This window comes from Gopherus flavomarginatus, chromosome 12, assembly GCF_025201925.1.
Source record: "Gopherus flavomarginatus isolate rGopFla2 chromosome 12, rGopFla2.mat.asm, whole genome shotgun sequence".
In the NCBI taxonomy this organism is placed as follows: Eukaryota; Metazoa; Chordata; order Testudines; family Testudinidae; genus Gopherus; species Gopherus flavomarginatus.
In genome coordinates, this window is record NC_066628.1 from 6,367,983 (window position 1) to 6,387,059 (window position 19,077).

The 19,077-nt window shown below is 46.8% G+C and overlaps 1 protein-coding gene across 1 annotated transcript; it reads left to right on the forward strand.

Annotated features, from left to right (window-relative positions):
• Window positions 1-553: 553 nt before the first annotated feature.
• Window positions 554-13,663, forward strand: LOC127033310 (zinc finger protein RFP-like). The gene is made up of 8 exons (XM_050921300.1): window positions 554-647; window positions 6,333-6,763; window positions 8,386-8,481; window positions 9,277-9,507; window positions 9,909-9,931; window positions 10,177-10,292; window positions 11,521-11,553; window positions 12,524-13,663. Exons 2-8 carry the CDS (start codon window positions 6,341-6,343, stop codon window positions 13,039-13,041), a joined length of 1,440 nt encoding a protein of 479 aa, XP_050777257.1. The 5' UTR covers window positions 554-647; window positions 6,333-6,340; the 3' UTR covers window positions 13,042-13,663.
• The last annotated feature ends 5,414 nt before the right edge of the window (window positions 13,664-19,077 follow it).

A 19,077-nucleotide genomic window follows, 5' to 3' on the forward strand; every position in this document is an offset into this window, starting at 1 on the left:
GGAACCCTGTCCAAATGCTTCTCTCTCTCTGCCCTTTCACTCCAGAGATCTGCAAAACAAATCACACGTAAAGCCAGTGTCCCCTGCATCGGGAAGTGAATTCTGGGAGAGGCTGCCCATGGGTGGGGATTGGAAAGCAGACCCCCTTCCCCTCCTCGTTCCTCTCCCACGATCTCCCCCCCACATGGTGGGTGGCTGCCATGCAGTGGGTTAACGACTGGGAAACACATGCATTGAGAACTAGAAGTCCCAGGGAATCCCCTCCACTCAGCTACAGGTTTACAGATTTAAATACATTAATTTAAAAAAAGAAAAAAAAACAAATAGTCTAGAGTGGTGGTTCTCAAGCAGGGGTACGTGTACCCCTGGGGGCACGCAGAGGTCTTCCAGGGGGTACATCAACTCAGCTTAGGGTGACCAGACAGCAAGTGTGAAAAATTGGGATGGGGATGGGGGGTAATAGGAGCCTATATAAGAAAAAAACCCGAAAATCAGGACTGTCCCTATAAAATCGGGACATCTGGTCACCCTAACTCAGCTAGAGATTTGCCTAGTTTTCCAACCAGATACGTAACAAGCACTAGCAAAGTCAGTACAAACGAAAAGTTGATACAATGACTTGCTTATACTGCTCTCTACACTGAAATGTAAGTACCATATTTATATTCCAAGCGATTTCTTTTATAATTATGTGGTAGAAAGGAAGCAATTTGTCAGTTCTAGTGTGGCTGTGACATGGGTATTTTTATGTCTGATTTTGTAAGCCAGTAGTTTTTTTAAGTGAGGTGAAACCTGAGGGTATACAAGACACATCAGACTCCTGAAAGGGGCACATCCATCTGGAAACATTGAGAGCCACCCCTCTAAAGTGATTTGAATCCCTGAGCTGGGTTCCTGCCTAAGGGACCTGGCCCAGATCCACAAAAGGATGCAAGGGGCATTGAGATGCAAGGGGCATTGAGTCTAAATGACTAGGTAAGAATCTGAGCAGAAATCAAAGTGGGTTCATCACAGACCCCACAGAAACAAGGGGATGGGAATCCCTTACCACAGTCTCATAATTTTCCTGCATGACGTCTCTGTAGAGCCTTTAGTCATGGAGGTTTGTGATAACAGTTGCTTTCCTTAAAGCCCCAGCTTCTGGAGTCAAGTGATGATTTCAGCCTTCATTCTTAAAGAAAAAATAAGTTTCTAGCCCTCGTGGCTATAGAGAAATCTTCAAAATGTGACCCCCATGCAACCTAATGGCTCGAAAAGCAGAAGGCAAATAAAAAGATCCACAAAGCTCTTATTCTTACACAATCTTGTGATTTTAAAGCCAATCTCGTGATTTTTGGGGAGCCTGACTGTTGATTCAGTGCATGTAGGGAGAAAACATGGGGTAGTAAAAGGCTCTTTAATTGAGATGAATAAAGCATAACAAAAAAACATATGTGGAAGTTATGGCCAGACAAATTCAAATGAGAAAAAAGAAAGCACTAATTTTTAAGAGGGAGGGGGATTAAGCATTGGAACAAACCACTGAGGGGAGTGACGGACTCTGCTTTTTTTTTGTTTATCTTCAAACTAAGACTAGATGACTTTTTTGCAAGATATTCTTCAGTCAAACCCAAGTTATTGATCTCAGTCTGGGGATCAGTGAGTGAAATTCTCCAGCCTGAGCTGGAAAGCAGGTCACGCTGGAGAAGTTTTATGATCCTTTCTGGCCTTAAACGGTAAGGATTGATGAATGAATTACCCCCCATCCACCATGGGAATTAAACACTTCCATGATCAACTTTTTCCCGGACATCTGAGAACCAAACAGTTGCCTCTATATTTAAGAAGATTCCCCCATTTAAGGAAACAGTGCTTCCCACGTGTTAATAGGAAAATCAATCAGCTCTTAACAGACTGGATTTTGCTCCAGACAAAGCAGGATAAGGAGTTAGGGTTATTCCCCATCCTCTATGTGCGACTGGGCCCCTCCTTCTCTAAGCAGAATCGAAGGTGGCAAAAAAGCTCCGTTCTTTGTAGCAATCCTACGGCATTAACTCCTTGCCTTCCCACCGCTGCTTTCACCCCAAAGGACAACAAATAGGGTGAAACTGTGGCTACAAATTCTCTGCCAACAAGAGAGCAGGGCAGGGGCACAGATGGGTACGCAAAAGAAAAGGTTGACTTGAGATTGTCCAATCCCATTTCCCCCCAGCCCAGCTGCTGTTCCCTCCCCACTGCTACCCCCTCCAAAGTGACACAGAAACATCTGGCTCCTGCTCCCCATCCCTTCCCCTGCTTCACCCTGGTCCCCTGGAACTGGCAGGGCCAGGGGATGTACAGTTTTCTAGTTATTTATTGAGTATTGATGTAAGTTTCCCTCATCTTTTGCCACTCTCCCTCATGGTTACATATAGAATCAAAATCTCCACACATTCCTGCTCTTTCTTTGTTTATAAGGGATGGATCTACAATCCCCTCACACGGTGACCTTTTTCCTCTCCCATTGTTCAATATTAATATCAAATCCCTTCAGGTTTTGTCATTGCGACCTGTAATTCTCAAATTTTGCTTTAGCACCTCCCACCCTCTGATTGGAGGAGCTCCCCATCCTGGGTCACAGCACCAGTTTCTTTGTTTGGATGGAGGTAAAATGTTGTCTCGGGTGCCAGATGAGATGGGGCAGCGCAGAGCAAGTGGGTAAGGTTGGGGAGAGAGCCCTGAAGTGCGGATGCCGTGGGAACACAGGGGCTGTTCTCTTCCAACATGAGGGCGCGGATGGACTGGAGGAGAGGAATGGCACAGCATGTATCCCAGATGGAAATTACACAGCCCAATCCAGCACTCTCCAACCCACCCACCAGCGGCCAACAAAATGTCCAGCCCATGCATCTGTCCTTTTCTGTCTCCCTTTCCCCTTCCCCTGTCAAAGCAACATCACTGCTGGCTTCCTGCTGATTGCGTGACAGGCAGGCCGGGGCAGATCAATACTGTCTGTTCATTGATTGAATATAGATATGGAATATCCTCAGATCTTCCCACTTCTCTATTATGTTATGAAATATTCAGGGTATTCTTTGTTTGAGCCCCATTTATCAAAGATTGATATAAAGTCCCCTAAAAATGTTGTCCAATTTCCCACCATATTGTCCCCCCGATCATGGGAAGACAGGCTTAAAATTATTCACAGTGAGAAATCTCTTGCGCCCGAGGGGGACTATTCACTATCATAAAATGAAGCACAAGACTAAGGGTATGTCTACACTACTGTGGTAAGTCGATTTGTGCTACGCAACTCCAGCGATGTGAATAACGTAGTTGGAGCCGACGTACCTTAGGTTGAGTTATCGCAGGGTCTTACCTGCTGGGGGACAATGAGAGAAAATCTCCCATCGACTTACCTTACTCTTCTGGTCAGTGGTAGAGTACAGGGGTCGACTGGAGAGTGATCTGCAGTCGATTTGGCAGGTCTTTTCTAGACTCGCTAAATTGACCACTGGTAGATCAATCTCAGAGCCTTGATCCTGGCTGTAGTGTAGACCTGCCCTAAATCTTTGCAGGACTGGTGCCTAATTACCTATAATTGATTAAATATCCCCTCAGATGTTTGCCCCTTTTCTCTCATTATCCAATGTTGACGTCTCTTCTCTGATTTTTCCAACTTCCTCTCACATTATCACATATTGATCTAAAATCACTCCTTGCTCTTTCATTCTTGAACCTGGAGATTAAATCTCTTCTAACTTTGCCATTTTGCCGCTAATGATTGAATATTGGCATAACAATTTCCTCCGATTCTAGATGTTTCTCCACACTCATCCTTTTTTAATTACAGTATTTTCTCTTGTTCTGGAGGAAAATTGTAGGAGTCAGCACACCAGATGGGAGATATTCTGGCCCGGATCAGGCAGGAACTGAAGGTTGTTTGGTCACATCGCTGGATTTTTAATTTTGTTGGACAGGACGTAGAGCAGGCATCTTGAAGATGTCACAAGACAAATGACTATTTGAAAGGATAATCCTTTCTTACTTTATCTTTGCTTTTCCCTCACCCTTTGCCATCAGATTTTAGTGTTCGAGTGGTGGGAAAATTGTGAATTATGGGGGGAGGGATAGCAGTGGTGAAGCACTGGAATGGATTACCTAGGGAGGTAGTGGAATCTTGTTCCTTAGAGGTTTTTAAGGTCAGGCTTGTCAAAGTCCTGGCTGGGATGATTTAGTGGGTGATTGGTCCTGCTTTGAGCAGGGGGTTGGACTAGATACCTCCTGAGGTCCCTTCCAACCCTGATATTCTATGATAGCTTAGCGGTTTGAGCATTGGCCTGCTAAACCCAAGTTTGTGAGCTCAATCCTTGAGGGGGCCATTTAGGGAACTGGGGTAAAAATCTGTGTGGGGATTGGTCCTGCTCTGAGCAGGGGATTGGACTAGATGACCTCCTGAGGTCCCTTCTAATCCTGATATTCTATGATTCTGGGCAAACCCGGCTGGACCAGTGTGAGAGTCACAGGGTGAGAAGCAGTGACTGAACTGGGGAAGGAAGTTACTGCTTGATCCCTGCGGTGATGGGAAATTCAGTCAGGAGTGGGAGTGAGCATATAGGGAGGTGAGAAATGTTAACTCACTGCCCTGAGGGCAGAAAGAGACAGGAAATGTCCTATGAACATTGTGTGAAGCCATCCCTGAATTCTAAAGGGATATCAATGACACTCCAAGGGTGGTGATAGGCCGAAGGGGTAGGGGTCATCCCCTATTCGTAAGAGGACAAGGCAGTGCAGAGTAGAGGAGGAATCTTGGGACATCAACAGGCTTGGCCAGCCCTGATGGGGACAACCCCATCGCTGATCTGAGGATCATGATAACCCATCTGGTGACCCCCTCCCCATCTACGGCATCAGCTTGAATGGGAGTGAGGGAAACACTCCCTGTCCTCTGGCTCTCGTTCAACCTGAGTGCTTGGATTTCCTGCACTTGGAGCATTTGTTGGGGTGACAGGATCCTGGCATCTCCCACAGATTATCTGCTCTTTTCTACCAACTCTGAAATGTTGCGCTGGTGCTGCAGGGACCAGAAGATGCAATTTGCTGGGCTGGGCACTGGGTTTGGAGAGATGTTCTACCTGACTTCTTGCTTTGAAATAATAAAGTAGAATTTAGTTTCTCAAACTCCCAGAGCCCCTTGTCTTGAATAACTGAATAAAAAGTCTTGAAAGCCATCTGGGAAATGTCGCTGAGAAGGTATTTCCCCTGCCTTGAGGACTGCAGATTCCAGAGCTGCCAACTCTATGGGGTTGCAGACCTTTCTGTGAGTCTATGTGGGGGGAAAAACCTTGTCTACAGGGGCAATCCCCCCGCCCCGGCTGTCTTTTCATTATGTGACATTGCTTCAACCCCTCCGCCATTCCCCCCAGGGTGGGTTGGAGGCAGAACATGGCAGGAGTGTGAAGATCCAAGATCCCTATTGAAAAGCTGGGTTTAGTATGTGGGGAAGGGCAGAGGTGCCGACTTCCTGAGTTTCCAGGGGGGGCTCGATCCCCGCTTCACCCCAGGCCCTGCCCCCACTCCACCCATTCCTCCAAGCCCCTCCTTCACCTCTTCCTGCCCCCTCCACACCAATGCCTCCCATGTGCCGCTGATCACTAGCAGGCCGGAAGCGCTTGGGGGTGGGGTGGGGGTGATTGGCAGGGCAGCTGCTGGGTGCTGAGCACCCACTATTTTTTTTCAGGGAAGAGGCTCTACACCTCCCCTTGCAGCACATGATGCTCTGAGAAGTGTGACATGGACTCTGCTCCAGGAGAGCCTCTAACCTGAGCCCTGCTGCCCAGGGCTGAAGCCCTCAGGCTTTGGCTTCAGCCCTGGGCAGCAGAGCTCAGGCTTCAGCCCCAGATCCCAGCAAGTCTAAGCCAGCCCTGGTGTCCCCAATCAAAGGGGGTCGTGACCCCCTTTGGGGTCATGACCCCCAGTTTGAGAACCACTGCCTTTGTTAAAACAGCAGCAAAGACACTTTTAACTGGGGTGAACTGCTCGAATTCCACCCCAGGATCCCCTACAGGCTTTCACGGCAGCTGCTGAGCGGAGTTAAAAGCTGAGTTGCCTTCTCTTCACTGCTATTTTAACCCAAATTAACACCACCACTTTGGGGGTTTTTGCCAGAAAGACAGATTGCCAAAGGACTATGCTTTCTCGTGAGGGCAAGGAAGGGCAGCAAGGCTGACAAAGCAGTTTTGTTGGGAGCACCCTCGCCTCCCCCCCAAAAAACTTGAGCAATATGTTACGGGCAGGGAAACGCCCTGTCGCTAACAAAGGTTCAGTCCTTTTCTGGGAAGAAGGAAATGAAACAAATTCTCTCTGGCACTCAGACGGAGTCATGGCTGCTGCCGATCCAGCAAAAACTTTTGAGGACGAAGCTTCTTGTCCCATCTGCCTGGAGTATTTTAATGATCCGGTGACTTTAGACTGCGGGCACAATTTCTGCCGAGCCTGCATCACCCGGTGCTGGGAGGGATCGGATACAGATGTCTTCTGCCCCTGCTGCATGGAGATCTTTCCCCAAGGGAACTTCCGGGCCAACAGACAGCTGGGGACTCTCGTAGACCTAATCATCAGACAGCTGAAGGATGAGCAACAACAGGCCAAGCTGGGAGGGGAGAGGGTGTGTGGGAAACACCAGGAGGCTCTGAAAATGTTCTGCGAGGAGGATCAAACCCCCATCTGTGTGGTGTGTGACAGATTCCAGGAGCACATAGCTCACACTGTAGTTCCCATTCAAGAGGCTGCCCAGGAGTACAAGGTGAGATGGAATTTGTCTGTCTAGTGTGGATCACTTGATGATTCCCTGTTCTGTTCATTCCCTCTGGGGCACCTGGCACTGGCCACTGTCCGAAGACAGGACACTGGGCTGGATGGACCTTTGACCTGACCCAGTGTGACCGTTCTTATGTGCTTATAGCTATATGCAGCAGTGGTGTAGTTGTGGTGGTCTTAGGATATTAGAGGGCCAAAGGGGTGAGGTGATATCTTTTATTGGACCAACTTCTGCTGGCGAGAAAGACAAGCTTCTGAGCCCACGCAGAGCTTTTCTTCCGAAGCTCGAAAGCTTGTCTCTCTTACCAACAGCATTTGATCCAATAAACCAGTGGTTCTCAACCAGGGATACGCAGAGGTCTTCCAGGGGGTACAGCAACTCATCTAGAGATTTGCCTAGTTTTACAACAGGCTCCATGAAAAGCACTAGCGAACTCAGGACCAGGGGTGAAAGTAACTTACAGGATTTACCAGTACTGCTGGAGTCCTGAGGGGGGCATGGCCTCATCTGGAAGAGTTGAGGCCTTTTAAGATTTAAAGGCCCTGGGGCACCAGCTGTGGCTGGGAGCCACAGGGGCTCCAGGGGCTCACGGGCAAATTAAAGAGCCCAGGGCTCCGGCCGCTGTGGAGCTCCGGGCCCTTTAAATCCCGACCGCAACTCCAGCTGGGATTTAAAGAGCTTGGGGCTCCCGCCGCTGCGGGGAGCCCCAAGCCCTTTAACTCCCGGCCCCAGCCCAGCTGCCGAAGCTGCGGGTGGGATTTAAAGGGCTCTAGACTCTCCGCAGCAGCGGGGAGCTCCAAGCCCTTTAAATCCTGGCCCCAGCCCTGCCACCGGAGCTGCTGGCGGGATTTAAAGGGTTCGGAGCTCCCCGCAGCTGCGGGGAGCCCTGAGCCCTTTTAATCCCAGCCGCAGAAGCCAGTGCAGTCTGGCACAGCGTGCTGGCTCTTGCCGGTACAGCATACCGGACCGTATCTGCTTACTTTCACCTCTGGTCAGGACAAACTAAAATTTCAGACAATTGTTTATCCTGTGCTATAGACCATACACTGAAATGTAAGTATAATATTTATATTCCAATTCATTTATTTTATAATTATATGGTGAAAAGGAGAAAGGCAGCAATTTTTCAGTACTAGTGGCTCTGACACTTTTGTATTTTTAGGTCTGATATTGTGAGCAAGTCGTTTTTAAGTGAGGTGAAATTTGGGGGTACGCCAGACAAATCAGCCCCCCGTAAGGGGGACGGTCATCTGGAAAGGTCGAGAGCCACTGGAACAAAAGGTATTACCTCACCCACCTTGCCTCTCAGATTATAGCTGGGAAGTTAAAAGTTGTCTGCTCTAAGGAGGAATGGGGTTGGGCGGGGTTCATTTTGGTTCCCTCTGTTGTGGAATCCAGAACTAGGATGGAGTGATGGGACTGGTCATAACCCACATGTTTGTTACTGGAAATGAGAACATTCACTAAAGGGCAACTGAAGTCTCATTCCACAAGCCAGACCAAAGAGCTACTGGTCAGGGTCATGTTTTCCAGTTGTTCTCACTACGTGTCTTTAAACAGGGAGGAGGGGAGGAGCCCCACAAACTTCTGTTCTCCAATTCTTTCAGGAGCAAATCTGGAGGCGGCTGGATGTTCTGGAGAAGGGGAGAGAAGAGATTCTAGCTCTCATAGCGTGTGAGGAAGAGCAAAGGCAGGAACTGCTGGTAACTGCCACTGGTATCCTGTAGCCAGCAAATTCACACAGGGAAGTTCCCATGTGAGAAGAGGAAGTGGTTAGGATGATGATGATTCAGTGGTTAGGATGCTAAGCATGGGATGCAGGAGAGCTGGGTTCATTGACCTGCTCTGCCCAGACTCCCTGGGTGGTTTTGGACAGTCATTGAGTTGCTCTGTGCCTCAATTTACCTATCTGTAGCCTGGGGAGAATAGAACTTCCCTGTCCTGGGAGAGGAGTGGCATCTAGTGGTTAGAGCAGGGGAAGCTGGAAGTCAGGACGCCTGGGTTCATTTTTAGCTGCGGAGGGGAGCAGTGTCTTGTGGCTAGAGAGCATGCGAGCTGGGAGTCAGGACTCCTGGGTTCTATCCTTACAGGAGTGTTGTGAAAATAAATACAGTAAAGACTGTGTTCTTCAAATACTACAGTGATGGCAACTTATAAATAACTTGTGACACTGAAGCAATAAGGACGTGTTGTCTAGAGACATTAAATATTTCCTCTTCGTAAAGCAAAGATCATCTTTTGCTTTAAAAGAATGAAGACTGCTCCAGGAAATGGAGAATGAGGGCAAAGGGTTTCGTTAAATAGTTAAATCATGGTCATTAAACAGTGACTGGTTCTCTCAGTTTTTCAGAGGTCCAATCTGAGACAAAGAGTAACTTAAATCCCATTTTTCTTCCTTGCAAGTTACTTTTACAATTACCCTGGAGAACACTTCAGACAATGGACAGTTTGCATGACTCTCTCTCTCTCTGTTCCTGGCCTTTCCCTGTCCATCACAGAGACAAATAGAAATTGACCGGGAGACGATGGAGTATCAATTTGAGAAACTGCACACGTTTCTGCAAGAACAAGAGCGCCTCTTGCTGGCCTGGCTGGACGAGCTGGAGAAAGAGGTCACCGCCAGAAAGGATGAAAACGTTTGCCGACTCACCGAGGAGGTTTCCCGTCTCAACACCCTGATCAGGCAGATGGAGGAGAAGTGCGAGCAGCCTGCGAGTGAATTCATGCAGGTAAGACTGTGAGAGAGACACCCCAGGCCCCGGGCAAGGAACGGAGGGCTCCCGAAGCCACCGTTGCAGGGCCTCGGGCGTCACTGGTCCCAACAGCGCTCTGCAAAAGGGAAATAATTTGGTTCTTTGAGGGCAGAAAAATCTTCCTTTGTCCTGAATGGAGTGGAAGAAAATTCCCTCGAAGGCCAAACCCCAAACTCTGGTCTCCATCAGAGAGCCACTGATGGAAGCTGAGAGATGAAGTCCTTCAGGGAGCTGCCTTCAGGGAGCATGGATCCAGAATGCAGAGAACTGGGCATCAAGACTGATTGTGATGCAGAGCGAGTCCCCTCCAGAGCAAGGTGGGTGGGTACCCAGCATGTGGCACTGAGCCCCTGTTTCTCTCTCTCTCTCTCCTCTAGGATGTCAGAAGCACTTTGAGCAGGTAGGTGGCTCCTTCTCACTCCCCCTTGTGCTTCCCAATGCTGGGAAGGGGCTCAGACACCAGGGGAGGGACATGTTCCCTCCATCCCCAACGTCTTGGGGTTGCCGCCATTTCTCCAGAGTCCAGACTGGCCCAGACCTTAGGGTCAGGTGACTCTGAGAACTCAGCTCCAGTCACAGCTGTTCTCCCTGGTGCCTGGGCTGGGCCATCAGCTGGTAACACCCCAGGTCTCTCTCTCTCTGTAGATGTGAGATAGGCACATTCCAGGCTCCAGCACCTGCTTCTCCTGAACCAAAATGGAGACTCTGGTTGTTTTCTCAAAATTTCGCTTTCCTCCAGGATGCGCTGAGGAAGCTGAAAGGTAATGGAGAGATGGAGAAGTTCAGGAGGCGTGAGAGTGTTTACACAGGGGCTGGTCTGATTTGGATTTCACTGAGGCTGGTTTCATATCATCCTAATTCTAATGACTCCAGTGGGGTTAATTTTGATTAACACCGGGGGCAAATCAGCCCCAAGGTCTCTTTCTTACTGAGTGTGAAAGAGCCAAATCACCCTAAATTTCTGTAGCCTTTTATTTTATTTAAAATGAATTTCATAATGTGGGATTACACCGCTGTAGGTTCGGCTCTGGCGGCTACAGTGTCAAGCTTAACAGAGTCAAAGTCACCTCTGCTACTTGCTTCAGTTTTAGAGTTTCTAGGAACACGTAATGACCAAGGGCAGTGACCGCACAGACATTCACAAGTACAAGGTCTAGTCTGATTTACACGTTTTATTAAAGCGACCATTAAAGTTATGAGTACACAGGCAAATAGAAATTCCATACAGACCTATGCACAAGTTACAAACATAGTTATACTCACATCCTCCTAGATAGTGTTAGGGTCTGATGGGTCTCTCATGGATTGATCATCAATAGAGGGATGGTTCCTGATGGATTGCCCAGAGGGAGCTCTGAATTTTCCTAATGCAGGCACTCTCTTTTTTATAATGTGATTCTTTCTATACCTCATTAGCATTTCTGCACACAGTGCACTCTGGGGTTAGAAATCGGTGACTACCAAGTATCTTGTAAGCAAAAAGTTATTTTTACTGTTAATTTTTTGCAACATCGCTCATTGATACATCTTTTCCCATAATCTTAGGGCATCAGGTTATTCTTTGGTCACTTACTTATATCAGCATTTCTTAATTCTACGGCCTAGTATGGTTAACCTAAAATCTTACAAGCCTCAGCCCGTAGGCCCTGTGTTTCAACCCTTTGTACTTAGATAAGACAAAATTATCCCTTCTAACTACTAATCTATCTATTTTATAAGTCTATAATCCTACAATTTAAATTCCAACATGCAACGATTATATATAATATGCTAGTTATACCATCACACAATAAATGAACAATAAACTAAAATCACTGGCTATATGCGGTTTCTTAACTAGCCCATATAAAATTTCAAGTCACTAAAAAGATTTGTCGGTAGGTTTTCTGTGCTGTCTCTTCCTCTGTCCAGCCCCTCGTTCCCCTCTTGTGACTAAGTCCATGATAGTCATCCGCAAAATCTGATCTCTCTGTGCTCTTCTTCCTTTAGTGAATCTGTTGCCTGAACCAAAACCGGACAGAGGTAAATTTCTAAGGGGTCTTTGGGACACTAGCATTATTGATGGGATTGTTTTCCTGATGTGAGGAGAACACGTTTGTTAAGGGACATCAGAAGCAGCAGGAATCAAACTTATTGCTAGAGTCAGGGCTACAAAAAGGACCTCGCACTGCCAGAGCCTCTAGGAACCTCTGTCATTGGAGATTTTTAAGAGCAGGTTGGACAGACACCTGTCAGGGATGGTCGACTCTAGATAATGTTTGGTCCTGCCTTGAGTGCAGGGGACTGGAGTAGAAGACCTGTTGAGGTCCTTTCCAGTCCTACTGTTCTGTGATTCTATGCAATGCCCACTGCAGGGGGTTATTACTAGCTACTACATTATTGTCAGCTCCTGTGATTTTAATCTCAAGTCTCATGAGGTTGGTGTATTTTTAAGGTCGAGCTCTGGGACTCAAGTGATTATGGGAAAAATCTCATTTTCATTTACTATTTTTAAAAAAAGTTCTAGCCCTTGTGGCTGCAGAGAAACTCCTCTCCCATCCACTCCCGAAAATATGACCACTAGGCATCTTAAAGGCTCAGAAAGAAGGAGGAAGATAGCAAGAACCCCCAATGATTATTTAAAAAAAATCCCACTGATTGGGGTTGGGATGATTCATAATGTCTGAATGTTTGGGTTTGGTGATGCTTCCAGATAGGCAGGGCCTACCTTAGGACTGACTCAGTCACTGTTTAACAATCAGATCAAACGGGAAAGGAAATTTTATCTGTGATTTGAAGGACAGAAGTTGATCAGAGCACAAAAAATGGGTGAGGGGGAAAATGAAAAATAGGCTCGGAGAGGGGCTGTAACAAGTTACCGCGAGTGGCCACAAGAAGGCAGCAGAACCTAAGGCATGAGACAGCCCTTGCTGTGCTGTATGTTGAAGCAAACTTTGCCCCACAGCTGAGCTCTGCCTCCAACACTGATTTTTTTAATTCTCTCTCTATGCAGCTGAAGTGTCTCTGGATCCAGACACGGCAAATCCCTGGCTCGCCGTGTCCGCAGATGGCAAGAGTGTGCACTGGGGAGTCGCCCAGCAGGATCTGCCCAACCATCCTGAGAGATTTGACCCTGCTCCCTGTGTGCTGGCTTCTGAGGGCTTTGCCTCTGGGAGGCATTCCTGGGAGGTGGAAGTTGGAGAAGGGGCAGTCTGGGTCGTGGGAGTAGCCCTGGAGCCTGTTAAGAGGAAAGGAGCGAGCACGTTTACACCGGAGCAGAGGCTCTGGGCCGTGTGGAAATACTGGGAACAGCATTGGGCGCTCACCTGCCCTGAAACTCCTTTGCACCTACATGGGGTCCCTAGGAGGATCCGGATTTATGTGGACTATGAAGGGGGGTTGGTGGCGTTTTATGATGCTGGCAACGAGGCCCCGATCTTCACTTTCCCACCAGCCCCTTTTGTTGGGGAGAAAATCCGCCCTTTCTTTGAGCTGCTGAGTACAGGCTCCCAGATCAAACTGTGCCCCTGAGACACAGGACAAACCATCCCAGATTGGCCTTGGTCCTACATACATTAGTAATACGGCTTTTCCATAGAAGCAATCAGTGTGGCTGCCTCAGGGATGGTTTTGTTGCCAGCGGGGGAGAAGATGGTCCTCAGAATGATAAATAAAAAGCTGGCGAAGTAAACAATCAGTTAGGATGTGTGTCACACTATGAGAGACGTTTGGAGGAGCCCTGGCACACAGATCACAGGAGGAGATTTAAAGATGAATATCTACATGTCCATAGTATTTCAGCACCTACAGGTCCCAGCTGAGATCAGGGCCCTGTTGTGCCAGGCGCTGCACAGACACACAGGGAGAGATAGTCCCTGCCCCAGCTGAGATCAGGGCCCCGTTGTGCCGGGTGCTGCACAGACACACAGGGAGAGACAGTCCCTGCCCCAGCTGAGATCAGGGATCCATTGTACAGACTATAGGCACCGACTCCATGGGTGCTCCGGGGCTGGAGCACCCATGGTGAAAAATTGGTGCTCAGCACCCACCGGCAGCTCCCTGCCCCAGCTGATCTCCACCTCCTCATCCTCCCCTGAGGGCGCTGGGTGCCCGCTTTTTCCCCCTGTCTCCCAGCGCTTGTGCCCCAAAATAGCTGATTCACGCAGCAAGAGCTGGGAGGGAGGGGGAACGTGGCACGCTCAGGGAAGAAGCAGGGCCGGGATTTGGGGAAGGGGTCCAATGGGGCAGAGACTTTAGGGAAGGGGTTGAAATGGGGGCAGGGCAGGGGCAGGGAAAGGGTGGAGTCAGGGCAGGGCCAGGGGGGCGCAAGTACCCACCAGCACCAGGGAAAGTTGGCGCCTATGGCACAGAGTATGAAACAGTCTACACTAGATGATCCCTCACTCTCACAGCTCTTGGGAGACAGGCCAGTCCTCACTTACTCACAGCCCCCCAACCTGAAGCAAATACTCACCAGCAACCACACACCATACAGCATAAACACTAACCCAGGAACCTATCCTTGCAACAAAGCCCGATGCCAACTCTGTCCATATATCTATTCAGGGGACACCAACATAGGACCTAACCACATCAGCCACACTATGAGGGCTTGTTCACCTGCACATCTACCAATGTGATATATGCCATCATGTGCCAGCAATGCCCCTCTGCCATGTACATTGGCCAAACCGGACAGTCTCTACGCAAAAGAATAAATGGACACAAATCTGACATCAGGAATCATAACATTCAAAAACCAGTGGGAGAACACTTCAACCTCTCTAACCACTCAGTGACAGACTTGAAGGTTGCAATTTTGCAACAAAAAAAATCAAAAACAGACTCACTCCAAAGAGAGACTGCTGAACTCGAAATGATATGCAAAATAGATACAATTAACTTAGGTTTAAACAGAGACTGGGAATGGGGGTCATTACACTAATTGAATCTATTTCCCTATGTTAAGTTCTCCTCACACCTTCTATGGGTCATCTCGATTATCACTTCAAAGGTTTTTTTTCTCCTGCTGACGATAGCTCATCTCAATTGATTGGCCTCTTACAGTTGGTATGGCTACTTCCACCTTTTCATGTTCTCTGTATGTATAAATATCTTCTGTCTGTGTGTTCCATTCTATGCATCCAATGAAGTGGATTGTAGCCCACGAAAGCTTATGCTGAAATAAATTTGTTAGTCTCTAAGGTGCCACACGTACTCCTGTTCTTTTTGCAGATACAGACCAACACGGCTGCTATTCTGAAACCAGTCTATGCCAGTGGTTCTCAAACTTTTGTACTGATGACCCCTTTCACACAGCAAACCTCTGAGTGCAACACCCCCTTATAAATTAAAAACACTTAAATATATTTAACACCACTATAAATGCTGGAGGCAAAGCGGGGTTTGGGGTGAAGGCTGACAGCTTGTGACCCCACCCCATGTAATAACCTCACAACCCGCTGAGGGGTCCTAACTCCCAGTTTGAGAACCCCTGGTCTATGTCTTGAAGAGTTTGCAATCAACAAGATAAAGAGTGGGGAAAAGGCCATTTGTTAGTTGGGGCACCATCTTCTATCTATCTTAGATACTTATCTGGACTCCCAGTATCTCGAGGTCTTGAGAACATGACCTATGAAGGAAGGCTGAAAGAATTGGGTTTATTAAGTTTGGAAAAGAGAAGACTGAGAGGGGACATGATAGCAGTTTTCAGGTATCTAAAAGGGTGTCATCAGGAGGAGGGAGAAAACTTGTTCACCTTAGCCTCTAATGATAGAACAAGAAGCAATGGGCTTAAACTGCAGCAAGGGAGATTTAGGTTGGACATTAGGAAAAAGTTCCTAACTGTCAGGGTAGTTAAACACTGGAATAAACTGCCTAGGGAGGTTATGGAATCTCCATCTCTGGAGATATTTAAGAGTAGCTTAGATAAATGTCTATCAGGGATGGTCTAGACAGTATTTGGTTCTGCCATGAGGGCAGGGGACTGGACTCTGTGACCTCTCAAGGTCCCTTCCAGTCCTAGAGTCTATGAATCTATGAATCTCATTGCAATGGAGCTACACTGATTTACACCAGTTGGGGACCTGCCCTTTAACTTCTGTCTGTGGTCCTTATGTGCCCCCCCCCTCACCCCCAATACTACATTTTACATATGTGGAACTGAGGCAGAGCTATACTTGACAACACAGGGACATTGACTGGCAGAACTATTCCCACGTGGATGCTTTGTTCCTGAATAAAAGTGATTTTATTTTGAGTCTCAAAGCAATTATACCTCTGTGGTCCTGTCAGTCCATTTCACCACCCAGACAAGCCTCCAGTCATCACCTGCCCAAGGTCAGACATAGGACAGAGCAGAGAACTGACCCCAGGTCTCCCTAGACTAATGCCCTGAACATCGGTGCATCCCATCCCTCCGAGCAATCAAGTGATTTCTCTAATATACATAGAGGGGAATCTGGAGCAGGGCTAAGCCCTCAACCTAGATGCACTCCCTTGACTACAGAACCATCCTTTCTCTTGCTATATTTTCCCTCTTTGTAGAACTAAGCTTCCCTTTTTCATTCTACTCTTAAATGTACTCTTCGCTAAATGGAAGCAGATGAAGGCATTTCCCTACCAATTTATTACCTACTAAACTTTGTGTTGGCATAGAATTTTTGACTGTTTTGTGGCTATTTATTTGGGAGGGGAGGCAAAGCATCATTTAGTCTTATATAAATAAAGGTTCAGATGGTAGAACCCAGTACAGGAGTAACTGTGCCAGTGCAAGGGGGAGGGCGTACTGCACTCTGTAGCAAAGCTGCTCAGACCCATAACCCTCCAGCACCCCTGCTTCCTAAGATCATCTCCTTTGCTGATAGGGATTCACAGGTGGTGCTTTAGGGACCTCTTCCCCCTTGCTAGCCTGATCTAAGATCTCACCCAGCTCCATCTTCTGCACACATGAACCCAAAGCACAGACACTCCTGCTTCCCCCTTTTTGGGCATAAGGCACAGCTACTGACAGCAGCAATCCTCACATAAGCACAAAGAAGCAGAGCAGAGCCCTTTTATACTCTGCTGGGCTGGTATCCCCCCTTCTATTTTGATAGGGGAAATAAGAGGATCTATTTTATCCAGTCGAAATAGTGGATTTTGATTCCCATCTTTGGTCCAGAAAGATCGGGTGTATTTCTTGGGTTTTTGTTAAAGTGAGTTGAACCAACACAAAATTAAATGAACTTCTTTGTGCTGCAGGTATACCTCTCACTGATGCTATTTCAAGGATTTCTCAAATGCTAGCACTGGAAGGCTTTTTTTCTTTTAATTCGAGATTTAAAACAAATTGTTCTCATCTGAGAAGCAGAGACATGCCTACTGAGTTTAACATTTATAGTCAGCTACAAGCCTGAAAGAGCAGAGTGTCCTGCATTGAGTACACCCACATCACCATCTGACTGTTCCTAAACAAGACAGTAGTAGAAAAAAGACTGCTTAATACAAGTTATAGCAAAGTTGACTGCTTGTGAAAAGCCAAACATGGAAAATTTCAGTTACCCATCACCTTCTTCTATCCTCACTTCTGAGAGGATAAATAAACAAAGCTGCACAGCCTCACCTTGAAACCTTCACAAGAAAATACAGAATTATTTTACAAAAATGTAATTCAAGTTGTTCCTGCTTTTAAAGCCACTAATTATCATAAGTGTCTTTCTGTGCAAGTCTGCATAGGAATTCTTTTGAAGCTAGATAAGCAGCTCTTAAGGAAGCCTTTGAGTTGTGATCACTTAAAAGTAATCTCTAATCTAGTTAAATAAGAAACTTTACCTAAAACTGGTATATTTAGTAACCTTGGTACCCTCAGACACCATGCTTTGCCAAGTCTCCAGGCAGTAATAAGGACAGAACTAGCTGAATCTCCCTAGAGCAAATATTAAAAGCTTGTTGTACACAACAAAGCACAATACTTCTACGAGGATGCGCTCAAATAGATTAATCACAGAAAAATTCCTGAAGCCCATAACTCTAAAATAAATACTAGTGTTAGGATGATTCTACTTCAAAACCTCACGCTAATAAATAGCCTTCTCAGCTCTACTTTTAGTCATCATATTTTCACTTCGAATCAGCATCAAGCCTCTTCAACGCCTTCTTGGGGACCCCTTCCCCTTACCACTCTCACCCTTTTACCGAACTCCTTTTCTTTCTGGATACGTGAGAAATTACGTTTCCTCCTTATATTGCCTATAGTCGGACCTGAGTGAAAACCTAGATAGCCTGCTCCTCCACCCCCCCCGGCACCCCTTGGCTACCTCTGCCCCCTATCTCGTTCAAACCAACACGAAACAATCCCCCTTTGCAACGGCGATATGCAAATTATGGATTCCAACATTCGGCTTTTCATTGGCTTCTTGGGAAACCAATCAAACACAGCAGAATGTTTGGAAAATAAAAACAGAAAACGCGGAGAACTGGACTGCTCCCATTATTAAGAAGCTATTGCTTAGATAGTGAACTCCTAGAAGTAAAGAAGGTGTATTCGTACAGCACCTAGCACATTGGGACTTCATTCCTGAATGGGGTTTGTTTGATACTGCAATACAACTCAATATTTGTTAAAATAATCCTTTAATTTAACCCTTTATCCATTTATGAGGTATCCATACTATCCACCAGTGACTCTCAACCTTTCCAGACTATTGTCTCCTTTTCAGGAGTCTAATTTACCTTGTGTACCCCCAAGTTCAACCTCACTTAAAAACTACTTGCTTACAAAATCAGACATGAAAATACAAAAGTGTTATAACTACTGGTACAGAAAAAGTTCTGACTTTCTCCTTTTTACCATATAATTATAAAATAAACCAATGGGAATATAAATATTGTACCTGCATTTCAGTGTACAGTCTATAGAGCAGTATAAACAAGTGAATGTCTGTGTGAAATTTTAGGTTTTTCTGACTTCGCTGGTGCTTTTTATGCAGCCGGTTATAAAACTAGGCAAATATCTAGATGAGTTGAGGCACCCCTGGAAGACCTCTGTATACCTCTGGTTGAACACCACTGCTGTAGACTACTGGAGGAAGGAGAAGGCGTAAGTGGATTATTTTACACAATGTCCCTCCTCCATTCCTGTTAAAATCAGAGTCCTTATCATACTAAAGCAGGGTGGGGAAGGGAAGCATGTGGCCCAGAAAAGGACCTTTGAAGGCCAAAGTGCTCGAGAAGCAGCAGAAGAACAAAGCAGCGAAGAAACAAAGCCAGGAAGCAGCTAAAAGACCTTGTAAAATCAGGAACCACTTCTGCAGCCCTTATTCAGTGGGAAGCATCTAGGGAAAGTCCTCAGACAAGTATAGATTCACCCTAAGGAAAGTGTCGGGAGGCTCTTTTAAGAGCTACCCCATAACGGTCTCCAGATGAGCTTTAGCACAGAAGTCCCGTTTCGTTTGATTTCATTGCATGTGTGTGGAGCCAAAATCCTGTGTGTGAGATTAGAACCCAGCGGTGAATGCGAAAAAGGCAAGTAGGGGCTGCAGGAACTCGTGTTTCAAAGCATTGCAGTTTACCGGCACTAAAAACCTG